This window comes from Eubalaena glacialis, chromosome 8, assembly GCF_028564815.1.
Source record: "Eubalaena glacialis isolate mEubGla1 chromosome 8, mEubGla1.1.hap2.+ XY, whole genome shotgun sequence".
In the NCBI taxonomy this organism is placed as follows: domain Eukaryota; kingdom Metazoa; phylum Chordata; class Mammalia; order Artiodactyla; family Balaenidae; genus Eubalaena; species Eubalaena glacialis.
The window spans coordinates 95,706,516-95,729,248 of NC_083723.1; the positions used below are offsets into that span (position 1 = coordinate 95,706,516).

Consider the following 22,733-nt stretch of genomic DNA (forward strand, 5'->3'; position numbering starts at 1 on the left):
TTGGCCTTTAAGGCATTTTAACATTATTCAGTACTACCTCTAAGCATGTTCCTCAGTGTTCATAAAAACTCCTCACTTTTGGAATTTCTCCCACTTTACTTTCTCACAAATTCAAAGTTGCCATTTTTCCAAAATAGCAGGAAAAAATTTAAGCATTTAATGCTTTACAACATAATAATTGATATGAATGCTTATCATTCAGTATTGATTATACTTCTAAAAATTACATTATACTTTTGTATATAGTGTATAAATATAACTCAGTATTAGTTATACTTTAAAAAGATAAGAAACATATATTAATTATTCCTTGGTTTCTTCTTTCCTAGTTAATGAAGGAGTTCCCTCTCCTGAGCATGTTCAACATCCATGAAAACCTTTTAGAAGCCCTTCTGGAACTACAAGCATATGCTGATGTTCAGGCAGTCTTAGCAAAGTATGATGGTAAGTCCTTGGGTACTTTTATCTACTTGAGTATTCCTCTCTTCTTGATGTATTTCAATGATTATATCAGAAGGATCATTTTTATAGCACAACACTTTGATAACTATCCTCTTAGAGAATTTCCACCTGATTTCCATGGTCAGGAATCACTCAGAACCTCTGCAGGCAGCATGTACCTTGTTGGAACAGCACTGACTGTTTGAGCTCCTGCTGTGACCCCTCATCGGCTGACTGTGACCCCTCATCAGCTGACTGTGACCACTACCTGTTGGTTATGTTGATCCTTCGAAGCAATAGAACAGCTGGTAGCTCTTGCTGCAAACCTTGTGACAGTTCAGTAATATTTGAAGATAAGATCATGGCCCTTTCATCCCAGGTCTTCTCCTCATTAGTAGAATAACCCCCATTTCTTCATATGAGAGGCTTTGCGGTCCCTTTGCCATTCTGGTTACTCACCCATGAGCACAGAATAACATTTTGCCTCTTCTTAATAAACCAGAAAAGTAAGCTGACATCTCCTAGATATTTGAAAAATCTTCTGCTCATATCGCCATTGTCTGTGAATTTACTATTTGATTAATTGTACAAAAATTTTCTACATAATTACCTGCCATGACTTAGCTTCTGGAATCTCTGCAGAATTTCATACTATTCTGCCATATTTCATTAACTCTCTCCCGAAAATAAATATATTTGCTTATAAAATGGATATTAGGGAGTGATTACTTATGATCATTGTTCACTCTATAAAATATTCTTTCTTAAGTAAGCATCTTCAGTGCATTTAAAGAATTATTCAGGGGGACTTCCCTGGTGGCGCAGTGGTTAAGAATCCGCCTGCCAATTCAGGGGACACGGGTTTGAGCCCTGGTCCGGGAAGATCCCACACGCCGCGGAGTCACTAAGCCCGTGCGCCACAACTACTGAGCCTGTGCTCTAGAGACCGCGAGCCACAACTACTGAAGCCCGCGCGCCTAGAGCCCATGCTCCGCAACAAGAGAAGCCACGGCAATGAGAAGTCCGCGCACCGCAACAAAGAGTAGCCCCTGCTCGCCTCAAGTAGAGAAAGCACGCGCGCAGCAACGAAGACCCAACACAGCCAAAAATAAATAAATTAATTAAATTAATTTATAAAAATAAAAAAATAATTATTCAGGTCAAAATATTCATCATATAGGGCAAACTATACTATTTGAGTCTTATTTTTGACATACAGTTCTTCATAAGGAATCTCTGAAATAGGTTAGAGTTGTTACCCCCTGCAGTTGGAGGAACTGAGGCATCGTGAGACCGTTTTGGTTTTGTTTTATTGTTAATTCTTGCTCAAACTGATGGAAACTAAAAACCGTCAGCCAGTGATGGCATCACTTGGCCTGTGCAAACATGAGCACCCTGTGTAACAAGATATATGCTACCTAGTATGGAACTGATTTTAGCAAGAGAGAAAAGTATTTGTGGCGCACTTTATAGTAAACAAAATAAAGACTGTTTGGCCTTCATGTCAGCTCACTTTTGTTCTCTGTTTATATGTGGAATCTCTGTTGGGATGACCTTGGGAGTCTAAGCCAGGAAACTACCTTAGAGGCAAAATGCTCATACATTACAGGCCTTTTAGTACCAGCAGAACCCAGCACATGGGTTCAAGTGGCCATGCACTTTTCCACATGCCACCCCATAGCCATCAGTGTCATAGCAAGGTTCCAGTGTTCTCATCCCCAGTGCCGACCTGCCCTCAGCCTGATATATCAAGGCTTAAGAAAAGATTTAACCAATAGAGCCTTTGGGATCTCAAATCTCCTAAGGCTCCTTTCATGAAGATTTCGGCTCATTACAGAAATCATCAGCTTTGTGTTACGAGACTGAGTGTAAAATAAAGAAATGAACTCATTTGGAGCTTTCTGTTGTCTCTCTCTATTCCATTGCACAGCCTCTGTTCCACAACAACCAAAAGCTGATTTATTAGATTCTGATAACATATGTTCACATTGTTCGTTACAAGAGCTTGTCCCACCCTCCACTAAAACTTGGCTCTCACTTTGCAAAATTCCTTTGTTGCAAATGGACAAACTCACCATACCAAGGCCCTTGTGTTGAGCTTTGTTTATGTTTGTACCTGGCAACAGAGATGATGTTCTTATTCATTATTCATGGAAAAAGAGCCTCATTAGTGGCAGGACACATACTGTTGCTGAGATGCCTCGTTAGGGGTTTTGAGTTCAGCGGTTGTCAATAGACTGCAGATGACCTAACCCCAGCTGAATTCTGGAGGGTGTTTTGGTACAGACTTGGCTTAGGCCAGTGTCATTTACAGTAGAAATAGAATGAAGTGGCTGCTGGTTACTGTTGCTTGAGGAGTGAGCTGCAACCACACAAGACTATTAAAAACATGCCTCTTCTTCCTCACCCCGTACCATAAAATGGGCTCTTTCCAGTTCATCCCTGCTGCTTTTTCTGGAGACCCAAAGGACCTTGACCCAGTTCTTGTCCCATTTTCTGCCCCTGTGTTAGGAAGTGGGTGCTTCAGAGGGCTTGGAGTACAGACAGCAATGGGGGTGCCCTGTTCTTCACCCTGGCTCAGATGTCATCATCCTAATCCATGAGATGCTGGAGACAGCACTTTGAATCCCAGCCTCACCATCCCTCGCCATCGAGCCACACCCAAAGCAGCAGGATTATATGTTATCTTTGCAAATCGGAATGCTCTGGTTTGGTAGCTGTTTCTTGGATGTTTTATGGGTACAGCAATCCTTCTTTATTACATTTGCTAGGTAGCTGAATGTTTTTAAGTAGTATGTTGGTAAGTGACACAATGGGATTAGTGCTGCTTTTCTGACCTTTGCAAAAAGGATTTGGAAATATGGTAAAGCATGGGGGAAAAAAACACAACATGTTCTGAGAAAAGGATGAAGGCAACCTGTATTCCCTTTGCCTCATTCTTATTCTCCTCCACTTTTTTATTTGCTTTGACTTTTCAAAGTGACATTTACCAGGTCCTTTTACAGTGAAGCCCTTTGGCAACCCTGGATTCTTAGCAGGATTACCAGTTAACTGACCACACCTCCTTGTAAACTGCAGTCTAATTTTGATTTTTTCCCTGATCTTATATTATTCCAGCCATTAGTCTGAAATGCTGTCTTGCCAGCCTCAGGAGTTTTCATGCTCTTCTAGTTTCAATTTGTTAACCAACATTATGGGTGGGCGGTTTTTATCCAGCTGGTTGATGTTGGTTTTGGAGTGTCCTTCACACAATAACTAAAAAAACAGCAGCAGCAACAGCTAGCATTGAGTTCTTATAATGTGTCAGGGTCAGACGTGATTCTAAGCTCTATGTGGATGGACTCATTTATTCTCACCACAAGCATATGAGGTAGATACTATTATGAGCCCCATTTTACAGCTGTGGTAACTGGTACAGAGAAGAGTTAAGTAATTCGCTGAAGTGAAGAGCCTAAGATATCAAGTAAAGCTATGGAGATGTTATGGTATGAGAGCAAAGAGATAAACTGAGAACAGTCTTTGTTCAATAAGATGTGAATTCTACGAGGAAAGGAAAGCCAGGATAAAAGCTGAGGTGGTCTGACCCCTGGCCCATGCTCTTAACCATCATCATACTTCCACTGGTCTCTGCTGTTGGCAGTATTTTTTATTGTTTTTATTAACACTGTTTTGTTGTTATTATCAGCTACAGTTTGTTGAGAACCTACCATGTGCCAAGCACATTGCACACATTACCTATAACCCTTACAGTGTCTTTGCAAGGAGGTAGTTATTCCATTTTAGCAGATGCAGAAACTGAGGCTTGTGAATTTAAGTAACTTTCAAGACCACATTCCTTGAAAACTGTAGAACTGAGATGCAAATTCAGGTTTAGCTGGCTTTAAAAGCCCATGTGTTTTTCATAAACCTAAGCCTTGCTGAAGTGACTTTCTCTCCCTCACTCACTCCTCTTACAAAGGCATGAATTAGGCGGGCTGGAGCCGTGGTGCAGAATTTCAGTAATGCCAAATTGTCTTTTAAGATTCTTTTAAAATTACTCCTTAAGAACTGGGCATATCTATATTTGCTTATCTTTCTGAAACCATCTTCAAAATATGGCTTTCCATCTTCAACGTGTACCTGATTTCTTTAGTCACAAAGGGGATTTGATGTATGGTGGTCATTTAATTTGAGATTTATCTTCTTTTTTTTTTTCAGTCATACATTACCTATAAAGACAGAAATGTTTTTTAAGATCATTAAGTCATCAGAACCTTCTTTTCAAAGCCATTGAGAAAGTTGTTACAAGCTTTGGATTGCCTTTCAAAGAAGTTTATAGGCCACCTAGGTTGAAAGCTTAAGTCTCAAAGATTAGGGTGGGAATGGGGAAAAGAATTCATGCGTTTCTTATTCATTATCATTTGCCCATTTCAATTTTAGAAGAACCTCACAGAGCAAGTGAATAGGAACGTGAGTGCTAATTTTGTGAACATTTCCTTTGGGAGTGTCTAGTTCTGTCTCTAGTTAGTGATCCCTGAGGATGCCAAAGGCAGTCCTGTTGGTGGGGAAGAGGACTAGCCCTGGTGCCAGCCTGCTGAGATCCAGTCCCAGCTCTGCCTTCCACTGGCTGAGTGAACTTCAGCAAATCACTCAACCTTCTAAGCTTCCATTTCTTTCTCTGGAAATGGAATCTAGGCTTAGAAAGCCTAAGTAACTTGCCCAGGATCACACAGCTGGGAATTTGTTGTGAGGATTAAAGCAGTTAATCCATGGTAAATGTTTAGAACAGTGTGGGCCACACAGTAAGAATTCAGTAACTATTAACCATTATAAAGAGCTAAGGTGACCACTCCTGAACTTCACCTCTGTTCTCAATCCATTTTGTTCAAATGGACAACCATATATAAAATGTCAGTTAAAATGAGAGCATAAAAGCCCAGTCTTTTGCCCCCCCAAAAGTGTTATGGCCTGTTATTAAAATTAATTTTAGTTCTCATAGGACATATGTGATAAGAATGGAAATGCTTAGTTTTATCTATAAACAACTCTAACATTTGGAAAGCTGAAAAATAAAAAATGCCCAGCATTTTCACTCTTGATCAAAAGACAAATTGTTTCAGCCTTGGGGCAATTTGTACCAATAGAAATACAAATCCAAGCTCTTTTCGATATTTACTCCATTAGGTCATTTAGTGATTGCCCTAATTTTGGGGGCAGGAACTTCCCTGTGAGGGACAGCTGGTCTTTTTTATAATCACGAATACTATATAAATGCAACAACTATATCAAGACCATTTTTACTGGTGCCATCAAGCCCATCCTAAATTAGCATTATTATCTACCATCTGGCAATGTGCAAAGGGTATACTTTCAAGAACAAGACATGTTTGTAACATTGGGGGAAATACTTTCATCTCAGTAGATTGAAAACAGAAATTCTAAAGAAAGCATGAGGGAATCACTCTATGTTGAGACTATTCAGAGAATAAGCTTTTTGCTAATCATTGGTTTGCAGAGTCAGCATGTAGTTATAAGTAAAAATTTTGTACACTTTGTTCATTGCCCAGGGCCTTATAACTAGTACAAGTTACTCAACTATCATCTCCATTCCTCTGAAATGGTCACTGGATACCCTGTCTTTTGGTTAGGCTGTTTTCCATTTATGTTTGTGGAATAAGAGGGATTTGAGATGCCGGAAGGACCAGTGAATAAAATCTCTATTGACGGGACTTCCCTGACGTGGCGCAGTGGTTAAGACTCCACACTCCCAGTGCAGGGGGCCCGGGTTCGATCCCTGGTCAGGGAACTAGATCCCACATGCATGCCACAACTAAGAGTTCACATGCCACAACTAAGGAGCCCTCGAGCCGCAACTAAGACCTGGCACAACCAAATAAAATAAATAAATATTAAAAAAATAAAAATCTGTATTGAAGCAGTCAGCGTCAGGCTGTCCAGACCTCCAAAATGGTGCTTTTTGGTCAAGTGTATGTATAGATGTGAGTTCTGATGCCACAGGCACAGGCAGCTTCTGAGACATATCCACTACAAAAGGAGGCTGCATTCAAGAAAGAGGGTTTGAAGTGCCATCAGTCCCTAGTGACAGACTGGAAGCCTCGTCCAGCTCCCTTCCCTGGCCTGGCTCTTATGGAAAAGATCAAGGATACCCGGCAAATGCTGAAGAGAATCCTTGTGTAAAAGATAGGCAAATAATCCCATTGCTGCGTCAAAGAATAAAATAATTATCAGCACTGACACCATGGGCTATGGCTTCAGGCTGGTAAGCACGAGTGACTGAGAAGCGATGGCCCTGTGATAGCTTTGCAGTGGGTGCCCTGCTGACTTGGAAACTAAGAGGTATATCTGTCAAGAGGACTAGGCCTTTGAGGTTACAAAGTGATTGGCTGTCATACTATACATGCAATGAGCGGGAGTTCTGATAACAGATGCTATTTCAGTGAAGACTGTATGCGTGAAAAACTTCTACAATCTCTGATGATGGAAGACATTTTATGAATGCATACATCTGTAATTCACAGAGTTGGCACATGAACAAACCCTCTAAATTTATGCTGGCTTTAGTAATCCTTACTGCCCAGTTATCATAATTTACCAAGGTAACATCCCTCCTTAGCTGGCCATCACCATCACATAAACTGCCATATTTGGCTCCAGGGCACCAGCCACAGAAGGGCCTCCTGACACAGACCTTTTGGGGTAATCCAATTCAAAAGTTGCAAATAAAATCTGTTGTTTGGCTTTGTAGCATGATAGTTGAATCCGTGTTGCTTGCCTCTCCCCCTGCTCCAGATTACCAAGATCATGTAGTATTTCCCCATCCCAGGTGGCACATCATTTTGAGGTTCTAGTATATCAGTCCTTTTTATTTCTTCAGTGAAGTTTTCACCTTCGGTTGAAAGGGGACCTTAGATTGGCTTTTTGAAGGTGGGACAACAAGACTTCATACTGTCTGGAACCAAAAAAAAAAAAAAATCTAAGGACAGAATTTTACATATCTATTGTTTTCATTGCATCATATCATGAACAGGAGTAAACTGAGAAATTTTATTGAAGACAGTCACATGGAGGACAGCATCACATAATGGTACAGTAATAAGACATTACAGTCCACAAACAGGAAGGAGAAGTGGGCTGCATTTTCATTAGTTTGTTTTTCAATTTTGTTTGTTTGGTTAGTCAGTTCGTGGCTCCAAAAGCATCTGTCAAGGCTACACAAACTTCAAGTATATCAATTTGCTGGGCAACCAAGAAAAGTGATGCTTGGTACTATGTAATCTTAAATGATTACAGAGAGTAATTAGGTTAATTTTTTCAAATTAATTCAGCAAGGATCTATCAAACCTTTATGTTGAAGGTACTAACTTTTAGGTGCTTCCACATTCAGAGATGAATATGATTTACTCTGTGTCGCCAAGAAGCTTTCAGTCTATTGAAGAAAGATGTTAAAAACAAAAAACAACCCATGGTGAGTCGAGGTGGGATGAATCCGTGCTCAGTGAATCAGTTTGAAACATGCTGTGGGAAGTACAGAGAAAGAAACTCTTAGAGAGCAAGCCCTGTGTCCTCTTCTTCTTGGACACTTATGTACTACAGTAGATGTTCAGAGCATCTATGGTGAACGAACAACTTGTTAGATGGAGATGCACTATGACATAGTGTCCTTACTCGTGAGGTGCTTTGGGACTTACTTATCTGCTGGTTTGCTACTCACTTATCTGCTGAATGTTGCTATTGAAAACATTCTTTTAGAAGTATAGATGTAAAATTGACCCTCAATTGACTAATCTCATGCACAGGGAAAGTAATGATCCTTTTAAAATTACATCTTGATTGTTATTATTATTGCAGATGAACAAAAGGAAATTAGGCGAAAAGATTATCACTGGAAAAATTCTGTGCTATCTAAAGTTTTGCCCCATGGGTTTTCTGAGACACATCAAATTGACAGTTTTACTCATAATTACATAAATTTGTCCTAAGATTATTTCACTGAATTTCAGGTTTGATCTTATGAGCCATTTATGACTTTTGAAAACTTAAGAGTCATCCTCCCTGAGATGACTTTTTTTTGTTTTTTTCAGCAGCATCATTCTCGTAAAGGGTCCTTGGGAGCCAGAAGATGTGTGGTTTGCCTTCCTTGTTTCTGGACAAAAATTCTACTTTTCTTCAACCTTGTTTCAGCTTTTACTCTTGCTTTCTTCCTGCCCCACTTTTTCATTCCACTGCTTTTCAAATAGACATCTAGATTTAGAGCACAATCCAATGTCATGCCTTCTGCCGGAATGCTGTAAGCAAAGATACAGGAAGTATACGTGTTGAGAAATGACAAGTTTATGACTCCCTCTTAAAGCACCCATCAACACTGATCACTTTTGGCTCCCAGAAGCTAAATTGGAAGTAAATGTTTGCATGTTGAAGGAAGGTCATATCAAGTGATTTGATATGTTAGTACATTAACTTAGGATTTTATTCAGCAAACACTGACCACCAACTATGTTTCAAACATTGCTTTGTGTTGTGGGTACAAAGTGATGAAGAAACACCGCTTTTACCCCTAAAGCACACCACGTAAGTAGAAGAGGGAAATAAGAAAATGGACAATCGCTGTAAAGTGTAAAGACTGATAGAGTTTAACCCAAGATGGAAGGGACACCTCATCCAGGGTAGTGAGGGAAGCCACCCCAGTGGAGGTGGGATCTGTGCTGAGCCAGACAGCGCAGGTGCTGGAGGCAAAGAGAATATATCCAGAGGTTCAGGGCAGGATTGACACAGCTTGTGAGGAGAACTGTTTCCCACAGAGCAGAGGGAAGACAGAGGCTGTAGCAAAGGGCTGAACTTGCACTGGGTGAGTTAAGCAGGGGCCAGGCCTCAAAGAGCTTTGGGTCTAGTTTGGATTTTGTTCTGGAGACCATGGAGAGACTTGGAGGCAATGTCAGCAGAGGAAGGGCTTCAGCCTGCCCCCAGAGTGAAGGGAGTGGCACAGTGGATTCACACTCTGCCCTTTTTTGACTTGAGGTGGTTGAGAGATGAACACTGCGAAAGCCCTAAGATGTGAAGGAGTAGAATGCCACTGGAGAGGACTGGGGAGGTGATTTCAGACTCTGCGAAGAAGCAGAATTCTATCCTTCAGGGAGACATATGCAGGGTTTTCCAACCAATAGGTATAAAAGAGTTTTTAGAGTTTGGTTTTTCTTCTTTATACAACAAATGGGAATCCCAGTGCAGAAACTTTTTTTATTTCCTGGGTGATCAAAACTTTCTATTTTAAACTATAACTACTTCATTTCATTTGCTCTCTGGGGATCTCTTTCTTAACTATGTAGACCCAGTATAACCCTTAGGTAATCTGTCTTTCGGGGGCATGTAACTAAGATGTTATCAAGAGCCTGCCAGGATTCATGTAGCCCACCAACACCTGCCTACTTCTGCTGAGTCATAACAACGACATGAGGCGGGGAAAAAAAGTGGAATGTGGGGAACAGGTGGAAGGTCCCCCTAGTCTTTAGAGTTTGTGAATTTGGAGCAGGCGATGTGAAGGCCTGCACCTGTCAATCTACAAGTCTCATTTGCTAAAAGCAAAGCATCTGACAAGGTCTTGTCTTACTGACACTTTAATTACAACCAAAGTAGACAAAGCCTGAGAGTAGTTAATACCTTGGATTTAATTCTTACCAAAAAGGAAGCACCTTAAAGGAGAGCATGTTATTGTATAGCTTATAATAACAACAACGAGAAGTCACACCCTTTTTTTAATTCAAAGGAAAGATAAATATAAACCCATAAATGGAGATTCAATAAATACTTCATGCGGACACTATGTGGCATAGGAGATACAGAGATTTTTAAAGTGGAAATTGGTTCAAGAAGGATGAGAGCTTCTAAAAGATGAGATTATAGTTATTCCCACTGGGAAAAAAATGTAAAATTAAACACAAATGATTAAAGTTTATGAAAATATCAGAATGACAAATAGCTAAATAAGTATATACAAGTGAGGTAGAAACCTGTCAGCAGGTGTTCTGGGTGGCTAAAGTTCAGAGGAGGCAAAAGTCTCAAGACTTTAATTGTGAAGGCATTTTCCAAGGAAAATGATAAAGTGTAAGAGAATGATGATAAGGAAAATAAAAGCAAGTACCACATTGGCAGTATGGGATGGTGACAAAGACATGCTATTGCAAGACCATCTCTGTCACTAATTAGTTAGGCAGCTCTTAAGTATATCATTTAGCTTCCCTGGGCCTGTAATTTTTATCTGTAAAATGAAAGATTTTTGAGGGCTGACCTTCACAGTCGTGTGCTGTTGTCCAATTCTTTGATTTATCTTGTAGTACTACTATCTGGATAAGAAAGTAATGTGTTAATAAGTTAATAAAAATATACAACTATTCACTCCTATTTTCTATTTCCCCTCAATACTTTTGATTCCTTTTTTTTTTTAAAAGAATTTCAACAAATAAATCAATCCCAGCAAAATTCTAGAGGAGAGAAATATGTGGTTTACGAACACTTAGGAAAGAGGTGATTGAAGATCTAGCATGGATTTACTGAGGAAGTTGTGTGACATAAAAACAGATGAGATAGTACATGTGAAAATATTTGTAGTCTATACAATAATATTTAAATGTTTCTTATTAAAGCCATTTTTCTTTATATTTCTGAATTAGAGAAATGCCATGGAAGTATTTCTATCTTTATTTAAATAAAATATTTGATAATTTTTTTTAACATCTTTATTGGAGTATAATTGCTTTACAATGGTGTGTTAGTTTCTGCTTTATAACAAAGTGAATTTTGATAATTTTTTAATGCTGTCTTTTTAGGTAATGTGGAGCAATGTGGTCATGATACCTATTACACCATTAATAAATGGTATAATTTAATGGTATAATATAATACCTATCATAACTATTAATAAATGGTTGCACATAGATCATTGCAGACCGTTGCAAATTTAGGGTGATCTCTAGAATACCATTTTTGGATTCTCTCCTTGGTATTGCTATGGTCAGTATGTTTTTAAATCAGACCTTGTCAACAGCATAGCACAGTTAAAAAGCGTGTGTTCTGGGGGAAGCTCATATTTGTTTTAAGTGTGTGATGTTGGCATATTTCTTAACTGTTCTATGCCTCACTTTCCCCATCTATAAAACAGGGCTAGCAGTAGGTCCTATCTCATAGGGTTGCTCTGAGGATTAATGTGTGTAAGTGATTAACACCAGTGCCTGGCACTTAATAAGCCCTTGATAAATGTTAGCAGTAATTTTGATGATGATAATAATCATATGGGGAGAAAGGTGTACTTACGAGGTATATGGAACAAAGCTGTTGAGTGGTAGGTTGAGTTACAACAATGACTGATATCCTGGACTAACATGCTGAAACCATTAATATTTAATGGTTTAGATTTTATTTTTTTATAAATTTATTTTATTTTTGGCTGCATCGGGTCTTTGTTGCTGCATGCGGCGCGGGCTTTCTGTAGTTGCAGCGTGCGGTGGCTTCTCTTGTTGCGGAGCACGGGCTCTAGGCGCACGGGCTTCAGTAGTTGTGGCACGTGGGCTCAGTAGTTGTGGCTTGCAGGCTCTAGAGCGCAGGCTCAGTAGTTGTGGTGCACGGGCTTAGTTGCTCCGCGGCATGTGGGATCTTCCCGGACCAGGGATCGTGGCCCCTGCATTGGCAGGCGGATTCTTAACCGCTGTGCCACCAGGGAAGTCCTAGATTTTATTTTAAGATTTAAAATTTAGTGGAGTCAAATGTGAAATCCTGCTCATAGGTTCAAAAATTCTGATGGCTGAAGTAAAAGAGAAAAGACCTGGCTTTGGCTGAAATTGGTTTGAATGGAATCAGTGGGGTTTTGTTGGCCACATGACCATAGGAACAAACTGCTCCAGCTACTCAGCTTCAGGGCCATCCCAGCTAGTAACTCAGAGAGTGGTAGTGGCCACGGCTCCTCAGGCTGCACGCTTCCCCTGAGCTCTGTACCGTCAGGTTGCAGGGATTCAGATGATTATTTCCACTTCTAATTCTCATATTTTGAAATCACCCATGGCTCCGTAACAAAAATAAGTGAGAAGTTCTGAAGACTGTGTCAGTTGAGGGGCTAGAAGTATTTATTCTGGAAAAGATTAGGTTTAGAGGAGATAACTTAACCATCTTAGTATTTGAAAGGCCAACCTGAAAAATAATCGGATTCTGTTTATTAAACTAGGAAGTAATTTTTAGATAAGGATGCATAGAGAGAATGGAGGGGCCAGAATGACGAAAGGCAAGTAAGAGAAGGCAGCTTCAGGTGACATAGGATTGTAGGTTTGGCTTTTTTTTTTTTTTCCATCTTTTTTATTGTGGTATAAATTACATATTGTAACATGCACAAATCTTAAATGTAGAGCTGGATGACTTTTCACCTATGTATATACCTCTGTGATCACCGCCCAGAATCATAGAACTTTCCATCATCTCAGAAAATTGCCCCTCTAACCCAGAAGTAACCCTTTTTCTGACCTCTCTTGCCGTATATTAGCTTTGCAAATTTCATACAACCACTTTGGAGCACTGTCTACTAGTTTAAACATTCATCTACCTTCTGACTCAATTCCATTTTCAGTTACATATCCAAGAAAAAATGAGGGTTTTTTTTTTAACCAAAATGTACACAAGAATAGTCAAAACAGCTTTCTTCATAGTAGTCCGAAACTGGAGAACAATCCAAATAGCCATTAGCAAGAGAATAAACATATTGTATATCCACACAATGAAATACTACTCGGCAATAAAAAGGAACGAAGTACTGATACATGCTACAACATGGATGAACCTCAGAAGCATCATTTGGAGAGAGAGAAGCCAGACACAAAAGTACACATGCTGTGATTCCAGTTGTATGAAATTCAAGATTGTAGATTTTAAGGAAAGACTTACACAACAATTTGATTTTGTACGCCTAAGATGCTTGGAGAAAGTTCTTCTTTCATAAAAGGATCTGTATGAAACACAAGATGGAAAAGAAATGGAAGGAAAATTAAACTAACGCCAACAGTTCAGCTTTGCCAAAGTGAGAAACATTTATTCAGCATTCCTTGTTTCTACAATGAGTATGTGATGTCTCATTTACTTTCATTTCCTCCTTGGATTCTAATTCTTAAGGGGACTTTCTGACAATAATGGTAGCTACAAACCACTTACAAAAGACAGAAAAGCACTGCACAGTTAGAGTCTGCTCATACAAAATTGGACTTAGAATGAGAATGATTTTGAGTTTCTTCCTCAAAATAAAATTTCTGAATAAATTACAAGCAATATTGGAAAGCAGCTTATTTGTTGTTATTTCCTGCTTAAAACTTCTGATACTACCATTTTCATCAGTACGGTTAGTCACCCTGTTCCCCTTACCATTTTATCCATTTCCCTGGTGGCAAAAGCATAAAATCATAGTAGGCAGACAAGTCTATGGAGATAGAGAACAGATTAGTGGTCACTGGGGGACAGGTATGGGTGGGGAGGGTACAAATAAAGGGGTAGTGTGAGAGAGTTCCTTTGGAAAAGTTGTGTATTTTGATGGTAGTGGTGGTTACATGAATCTAGCCTTGGGATAAAATTGCATAGAACCACACACACAGGAATGCATGTAAAAAATGGTGAAAACTGAATAAGGTCTGTAATTGACTTAATAGTACTGTACCAACGTCAATTTCTTGGTTTTTTTATGTGAGTTGTCACCATTTGAGGGAAGCTGAAGGAAGCTTCACAGAACTCTGTGTACTATATTCACAACTTCCTATGACCCCATAATTATTTCAAAATAATAAGTTTCACAATTATAATAGGCAACAACAACCAAGTCTCAGCCTTTTTTTTTTCCCCGAAAGAAATGAGAAAAGCTCATGGGGCAAGCAGCCCATAGTAATTAGCTTTCTCCTAAAGGTAGTGTATATGGTTTTTTCTTAAAAGCGAGCCAAAACATGCAGGTCCTGCCTCTGATTTAGATATTAGGCATTAATTAGATTAAAATACGGTTAACAATTGCACACCACAAAAGGAATACACTAACTTTCATGAAGGTATATAAATAATTTTCTACATCTGCCGGCTAACAGCACTTCGTGTAAGTTCTGCCTTTGTCTGTTTATGCTGTCTGTGTCTGGCTCCACCAGTGTATCATATTTGCCCATGAACTTGCTTCAGACAATTTGTAGAAAGAATTCTTCCACTTAGCATCATTGTTATCTTTTAAAAATTCACTTATTACGTGTACGTCGCAGGAAGCTTTGGAAACGCAGGTAAACATAGAAAAAAATTGTCTATAATCCCAGCACCCAGAAATAAAAACTGTTGATATTTGGTATATATAGTTCCAGCCTTTTTATCTCTGTGCATACAAATGCTTTTTTAAAAATATGTGAAATCATAATTTTTGTAAACTTGTTTTACTTATTGATGTGTACACAACAATGCAACATTTCCCCAGGTCATTAAATACTTTCTACCACATGATTTAACGACTGCATCGAATTGCACCCTGTGGATGTGCAGCACCTTAGCCATTCTCCTATGATTGACATTTGGGCTGTTTCCAGTTTTCTACCATTAGAAACAATGTCATGATCAACATCCTTAAAGCTAAATCTTCATGCACAGTTGTGATGATTTCCCTTAGGATAAAGTCTCAGAAGTAGAATTGCTGGGTAGGCAAAATGTTAAAGCATTTGATTTATATTGCCACATTTAAAAAAAAAGTGTTGTACACAAAAACCTTATTTGAACAAGATGCTTTACCTGAAGGGAAATTTAGGATCAGTTTCTTTTTAATGATTCATCCCTCCTTAGAGACGAATTGCCATTACCAAATAGATGTATTGCTTTGACAGAATTAAAAGAAAAATATTGAAAATATATAAATAAGTTATGCAAGAATTGTTTGCTGTTTTTAATTTTTGTTTAATAGTGAGAGCAAAATAATATACTAAAGAGATAACAAATGGAATGAACTTGCCACTAGTGGGGAATGGGGTATTTATATTTCTTCCTTTCCCCATTTGATACTGATTAAAATATTTTTTTCTTTATTTTTTTAAGCATTATGACTGTGCACATATACCAGTATCTTTACATACAATGAAGGAGTAAGGGTAAAATTTTTTTAAATGGGGAAAATGTACCATAGTAGTTGTAACGTTGCAGAGTTGTGAATGTCCTGTCTATGGGTGTGAGGGGGTTAAAGATCGCCTTTGATTAGGCATCTCTAATATTCTGCTGGAACACATCAATCGTATCTCTTTCTGCATTTCCAACTGGGTGAATGTGTTCATTTGCTTGATTAGGTAACCTTCAAAACAACATGATCGTTCTCATTGAGAAGCTAAATCCTTAACAACAGGTTTTCTTTAGTTTATCAAGTGAGGTTCCATCTGTGCTGCCACCTTCGAATAATTTTGACCATTATTTTCAGTTTCAACTCCTTTCTAGGACTAATCCTTTGTTCCCACTTCATAGAAAGGTGCTAGATTGTCACAGAAGGAACACAGATCACACCAGGAAGGGTGGAAGCAGGGCTTGGATAATTTTTAAATGAAAGGTCTGAAGTTTAAAAAAAAAAAAAAAGGTCTGAACTTTTAAGTAGAATGTGTATTATCTGCAATTTTTTTTATTATCTTCCAGTAACAATCAATAAGTGGACCCTAGCAAACAAGATAATTGATTCCTGGATTGATTTCACATACTGGGGAGTGGTTAAATGTTTAGATGTTGGAGAAGCAACAAGACAAATCCATGAGTGTCTGACATTTTTTTTTCCTTCTTAGTCATAAGCACACCATTTTACAGTATGCATATGGTGCTGAAATTTTGTTTGAATATAATTTATGAGATCAGGGTTACAAAGACCTCTCTCCCTTTCAATTCTGTGTTGGTATTTTCTCTGATTATTTGTATTTTATCAATGTCATTGAAATTTCCCTCAAAGAGAAATTCCTCATGCTGGAATTGGTGGTAAATACTCATTATTGAATGAAAGATTGTTTTTCTTTTATGAAATTATTTTCTTCTGCTGTTGTCTTTTGTCTAGTTATGGACTTTCCTTTTCATCCCTACCGTAATTAATTCTTCTAAAGTTGAAAACAGCCCGAAAGAAACTTGGAGGGCGTTCCAGGTGTTAAGAGTTCTTCTAACCTAGGGTGAATTTTGTAGCACCTGGGAATGGCATATTTTTACCTAGTCTGAGTGTTAAAGAAAGACAGTTCTGGTGCGAAATAGGATCATAATTTAAAAACAAGTCCCACCCCCTGCCCCCAGAGGGACTACCCTCTTTGCATTTATCTCCTCTTAGTTGTACTCTGTGCTTTTATTTGCCTGTAAACTCTGTCTGAATCTGGTACCTGTTCCCACCCCTCCATCTGAAATTTTCTATACAAACTGAAAGGAACTGTTTTTCTGGGCAACAAATTAGGCTTCATATGAAAGGGGCTTTATCATGGGTTTGAATGAACAAAAATTGTATAGTTTTATAAAGATTTCATATATAGCCTCATAAAGATTTCTCTTTCCAATTTTAACAAAAAAACTGAATATAAATTTCATGAAATCTGGTTTAAATCTGACCACTAAAGAATAATTTTTGAATACATTTATCACTAAAAAACCTTAATATTTAAAAAAAAATCCAGGTAATATTTTTTTCACTTTAATATTTCATATGCCTCTTGAGAAATTTTATAAGTTAACAGAGAAGTCCTATTTGCCTTTCTTGATATCAAGGCTACTCATGTAATATTTAAATTTATGTGTTTATAGCTATTCTCTGCTTAAATAAACTCAACATATGAAAAATCCATATTTTAAATAAAAGATGATTGCTGAACAGTGTGGTGGATTTGAAATTTGAATTATTCACAAAAATATGAATTACCCTTAGTTTCACGTACCACTTGGATACATAAGGAACAGTTAAAATATTCTTAATTTATGCTCCTTAGGCTTACATGATTAAAATGCTAGTGTATTAAAAAATCATTGCTCTTTGTTTGTACAGACTTATAACAGTTCCTACTTTTTTTTCTCTCTAACAGATATAAGCTTACCAAAGTCGGCAACAATATGCTACACAGCGGCCTTGCTCAAAGCAAGAGCTGTCTCTGACAAGTAAGTGGATAGTAGCCTGTGCAGTACAGATGCTGGTCTGGACTGAAGGAGACGTGTTGTCTCTGAGGGCTTTCTCTGCAAGGTTTTCTTAGTCTATGAGACCCCTGCTTATGAGCATGCATTTTCCAAAACCTGCATTTTCTTTTCTTTCACTACTAGAAGGAGGGAATGTATATCGCCAGGTATTGTAATGGTGTGTGGGTTCCTAAAGAGGGATTTGTATGAAACTCCATGCCTCTGAGGTGACTTTTTTTTTTTTTGCCGGACAGTAGATACCAAAAGGCCTGCTTGGGACTTACACAAAATGCCTTCTTTGATTCATTTTTTTGCATATTCCTCTTCCTCCAGCAGTCCAGGACGGGGTAGTAGTCATAACAAACATATTAATATGGCAAAAGGGGATGGTCATCTCCCTTTCCTTACCTCATCAATTCCAAACTAACTCCCCACCCAGGATCCGTTTATCTTGAGTCACCATCACAGTGGGACATTTGCCCGTTTTGTTCAGGCAGGTGACTATGGTATAGAGAATTTCCATAAACACCCAAGATGACTGGCAGGTGAAAGAGAATAGATGGCTTAACTGGTTTTGAGTTCATAAACGCTTACACTTCCCGATACACTCCCTCGGTAGCACTGAAAAGCAGATAACAGGAAAAGAAAACAGCCTCTGCTGTGTCAGACAGGTTTGCTGTTAAGTGTGTGTGCACTTCAAGACCGAAGTAATTTTCTTTCATTCTTTTTTATCCTGTAGATCGCCAGTACCTACTGCAACATCTTTTCTCCCTACACAGCGACTCCAGCTTGGGAGGGCAGGGCCAGGGTTGTCACAGCTTCCCCTGTGGTGTCTGCCTGCCAAGCACAGCTCTGGAGTTAGCCCTGGGTGTGAGGTGAGAAAGAGATTGCATGGTCTGGTTTTTTTCATTCACTTGGGCAGGTGTCTCGCCCGCAGTTTGGGCATGCACACTCCCCCTGCCGGAACAGCCCCAAGCAGGCTCGCCTGCTGCTGAAGCTGCAAGACTTAACCATCGCAGCACTGACATTGGGTTGGGAGCCTCCTTTAAAATTCTCCCCAGTTCTGTTTTTAACCAAGTGCGCTCTTCTGTAACCTAGTTTTCTCTTTTTCCTACACTGTCTGCCCTTGTCAGTCCTACCCCCTCCCCTGACCTAAGCAGGTACCTCCTAGAAAACTTAGATTAGCTATTTAGACAGAGAGACTTGACAGCTGAATTTAATTCCTGCCGCGATTAGATGCAAGCACGCTTTCTGCTTCTGCTGGGGTTTTTGTTGGCCTCTGTCTGAGGGGTCACTCAGAGGTTCCGTGTAGTGGAGGTTTGGAGAGCTCATGCCTTTGGCTCGCTGTGGTTTTCTGGGCCCTTGATGTGTAGATGCCTTTCCAGGTTAATGCCCAAGCAGTGGTCCCAACTGGATGGTGTTTGTCTTTCTGCTTTTCAGATTCTCTCCCGAGGCTGCATCTCGGCGGGGGCTGAGCACAGCAGAGATGAATGCAGTAGAGGCCATTCATAGAGCCGTGGAATTCAATCCTCATGTGCCAAAAGTGAGTCTGTGGAATCCCCATAGGAACTCGTTATGATAGCAGAGAGTGTTCAGTGACCACAATGTCATGTCTCGAATGCACCAGTTATAAAAAAATGAATTGCAACCAGTGAATGTTGAGGCCCTGTAGAGCCTATGCTTATTAGCCTTGTTTTTAAGTAAAAGCTACATTCAAGAGGCTTTGGGGCCCATTTTTGGGCTTCATACAGTAAGGGTAAATTGATAGATCTAGCTTAGGCAGGCCAGGTCAGGAAGCCTGAAAGTGGCAAAATATGAAGATCCCAAGGGTGTTGATGCATTTGATAGGAATTGCACGCCAGTTATAGTCTTACTTAGAACCAACTCGAGAAATGAACCTTGTTGTGAATAAAAGTGGTAAAAAATACTAATCTGACATTCTGTATCTCCATAAGTAAATGATAGTTAATCAGTATTGGCCAGCAAATAATGAGGAAAACCTCAAAGTATGAAGAAGTAGTTTTCTTTTGACTTGTGAGTGCCATTTTAATAGGTGTATATATAGTAGGAAATATTTGTCTTGTTAAGCACATGACTGACCTATTTATAAATGTGCGATATTTCCCATATATTTTTTTAAGAATTTGATTTTAAGGGAGTCAAATCATGGCAGAGGATATTTCTGTAATCTTTTATTCAGAAGAGGGGTGTGTGTTCATGACTTACCTGTATTTGAGTACCTGCTACGTGATAGGCACGTTGCTGAGGGCCATTTTCAGTTTCTTGATATTATAAATCACATTTTGACCTCTAGGAAACCTCCTGCAGTTCACATCAGGTACTACAAGACAGTTTTCTTGGCAAGATGTCTGATGAAGACTTTCACTGGTGAAAAATGACAAAGGAAGGCTGTTTTCTTGTTCTGTTGCAGTACTGTAGCAAAAGGGTGGGGTTGGGTGCGTGTCTGTGTGCCTGTGTGATGATTTATGGAGTTGCCTACTTTAATTTGTTGATATCCAGAGTGACAAAGATAAGTGATCTAATATCATTCCTGAGGTTTTACTCAAGTCACGGTCATCTTTTCACAAAACAGGAAATTGAAGAGTGGTGCACAGTGCCATATTTGCAGAAGGATGTATTTATCCACTCTAGTTTCAGTGGATAATGACCAACAGAGTATTTGTAGACTTAGGTATTGTATATAGGGTGGTATAAAAATATATCTATTTAATATTTTTTCAGCTAAGTTAAAAAATGTTTATTCAAATTTGATTAAAATGTAAAACTAATCATGAAAATATTGTCCTGAATTACAGTAAACTTAGGTCATCAATTAGTATTTATTGAATACCATTCTCTAACTACAGAGCTATTTTATGAGCTCTGTAGCTCATAAAATAGCCTTAAAATAAATAAGGCTCTTTTAAAAGTAGTATTGGGCAATAGAGTCCTAGATTCTGAGGCAAACACTTGGGTTCCAAATCTGGCTCTGTCATTTATTAGCCATGGGATCTTAGGCTTAGCATCTCTGAACTCAAAGTTTTCCCTCATCTTCCAAATGAAGATAAAAATATAAGCCTCACCTATCTTCTGTGATAAAGATCAAGTGAGATAATATGTTCGAAGTTCTTTGAAAAAACTATATGTTTGTAAATTATTAAAATTATTAATATCTGGCTTATTGGCAGCTCCTCAAGTATGGGACCTGAATCTTAATTTTTCCAGTTATACCAACCTGAGCCTTGTAATCCTGGGACACAAGATAGAAAACTGGAACAATACTTGTTGGTTAGATATTTTAATTGAAGCTGTCGTTTAATTCTAGATAATGGTCTTAAATGGTTGAGCCTCCAGAAGAGTAGTAAAAGCCCTAAGAAATAGTTTAAAGCTGCCATGGAAGAATTTAACCTCAGTCAGCTGCATTCTACTTGCAAAATAGAAGTCTTCTAAAAGTGGAAATAGTTTGAAAAAGTTGAAGTAATTTGATTTCACTTTACCTTCTAATCATTAAGCTGAGAGAAGATAGGGCATGTCAGTAAACTGATTCTCCACCACTTTGCTTTGTTGGTGACTGTGCTGAGGGGGAAACTTGTTTCCAGATCCTCCTCATTGACATTTCTGTGGGGAAAAGGCCCTGTGAGCCACTGACCTCATATGTTCAGAATTAATCACAAACCTCTGGTACTCGTGTACCATATGCAGGCTGCTATAAACATCTTTTATACGTGTTCTGTTTGTTGGACTGCTTGCTAATACTTCAGTAGACATGCACAGACACGTGCATACGTGCACACATCCGCGCGGCCATGAATGCACATACACGTGCACGCGCTTGTATGTGTGTGTGTGTGTATATATACGTATATGACTTTTCAGGCAGAGGATGGCCTTAATTCTAACGAAACATCAGTGAAGGATATAAACACATAGATTCTTGTTGTAAGAAGGGATCTTAAATGTCACGTAGGACACCTTCCCATTTTAAGCTTAAATCTCTCCTCATAATGATACTATGATAATTATGTTTATTTTTGGTTTCTATTAATGTTTACTATGTGGCAAGCACAGTGCTAACTGAACTACGTATGCCATCTCATTTATTTTTCATAACAACATTGTGAGGTGTATCATATTATTATCCCTGCTACGTAGATGAGGGCACTGCGGGTTTGGAGAGGTTAAGTAATCTGCTCTTGGTCACACAGTAAGTAAATGACAGAGCCTGAACTGATTCTGGGTTATCCAGCTCTTAAACATCTCCCTCCACTGACCCCCAGATCCCACCAGGTGGCAGACCAGCCTAGGCTTGAACCTTCAAATGATGGCGGCCACATCCCTTCCCAAGGCACTCAATTCCCTGTAGACAATTCAGATTTCTTCAGGATATTATCATGTCTTAAACACTGCCATAGCTTCTTTTTCTCTTTCACAGGAAGTTGTCAGTGGCCCACCACAGGAATTTTCAGTATATACACGCTGTTTTACCCAATTATAGTCTGCTTGGAAGGAGAAAAAAATACCAAATATGATAACTGTGAACTGCCTTTCATAAATTTTCATCTTAGTTCCAACTGGTATCCCAGTAAGCATAGTTAATATTTCAACATCCAATGATAAATATTAGTTATTTACCCCAGGAGGGTTATTCTTAGGAACTCTCTTTCCCTGCAAACATGAGGAGTAGGGAGTATTGCTCCTAACCACATCACAGGACTGGGAAATAAATAACAATAGTAAAAAGCCATGGATCTCTGTTCTGAAGGAGAGCCTCTGAAGCCGTTAGATTCTAAACATGAGGATTTCTGAAGCTTTAGATTGTAGCAGATTATAAGGAGGAAGCAGCCCATAGGCTCATACTACAAATCGAATTGTGTTACTTCCCTCCCAAGGAAGTGCAGCAGTGTCCCCAAGCCTATGGAAGGTACCAACTCCTTGGATAGTTCTTCAGGACCCCTCATGATCTAACCCAACTTGTTTTTCATTTTTTTCTAGATCCTTCCAACAGTCCACTTACTGTTCCAGAAACATTCTTCTCCTCTTCCCTCTTTGCTTCTTCGGAGGCAGTCCTCCTCATCCTTCACCCCCACCATTACAAGTCACCACCAGGAAGCCTGTACTCTCCTTGTCCCAGAATCAGTCTTCCC

At 39.0% G+C, this 22,733-nt stretch overlaps 1 protein-coding gene across 4 annotated transcripts in view; it reads left to right on the plus strand.

Annotated features, from left to right (window-relative positions):
• Positions 1 to 22,733, plus strand: part of ST7 (suppression of tumorigenicity 7) — a 260,059-nt gene that overhangs the window by 204,028 nt on the left and 33,298 nt on the right. For all 4 annotated transcript variants that reach the window (XM_061197969.1, XM_061197971.1, XM_061197968.1 and 1 more), the window contains 3 exons: positions 330 to 444; positions 17,502 to 17,574; positions 19,030 to 19,132. In XM_061197969.1, coding sequence (XP_061053952.1) covers positions 330 to 444; positions 17,502 to 17,574; positions 19,030 to 19,132 — 291 coding nt within the window. The remainder of the gene's footprint in view (positions 1 to 329; positions 445 to 17,501; positions 17,575 to 19,029; positions 19,133 to 22,733) is intronic.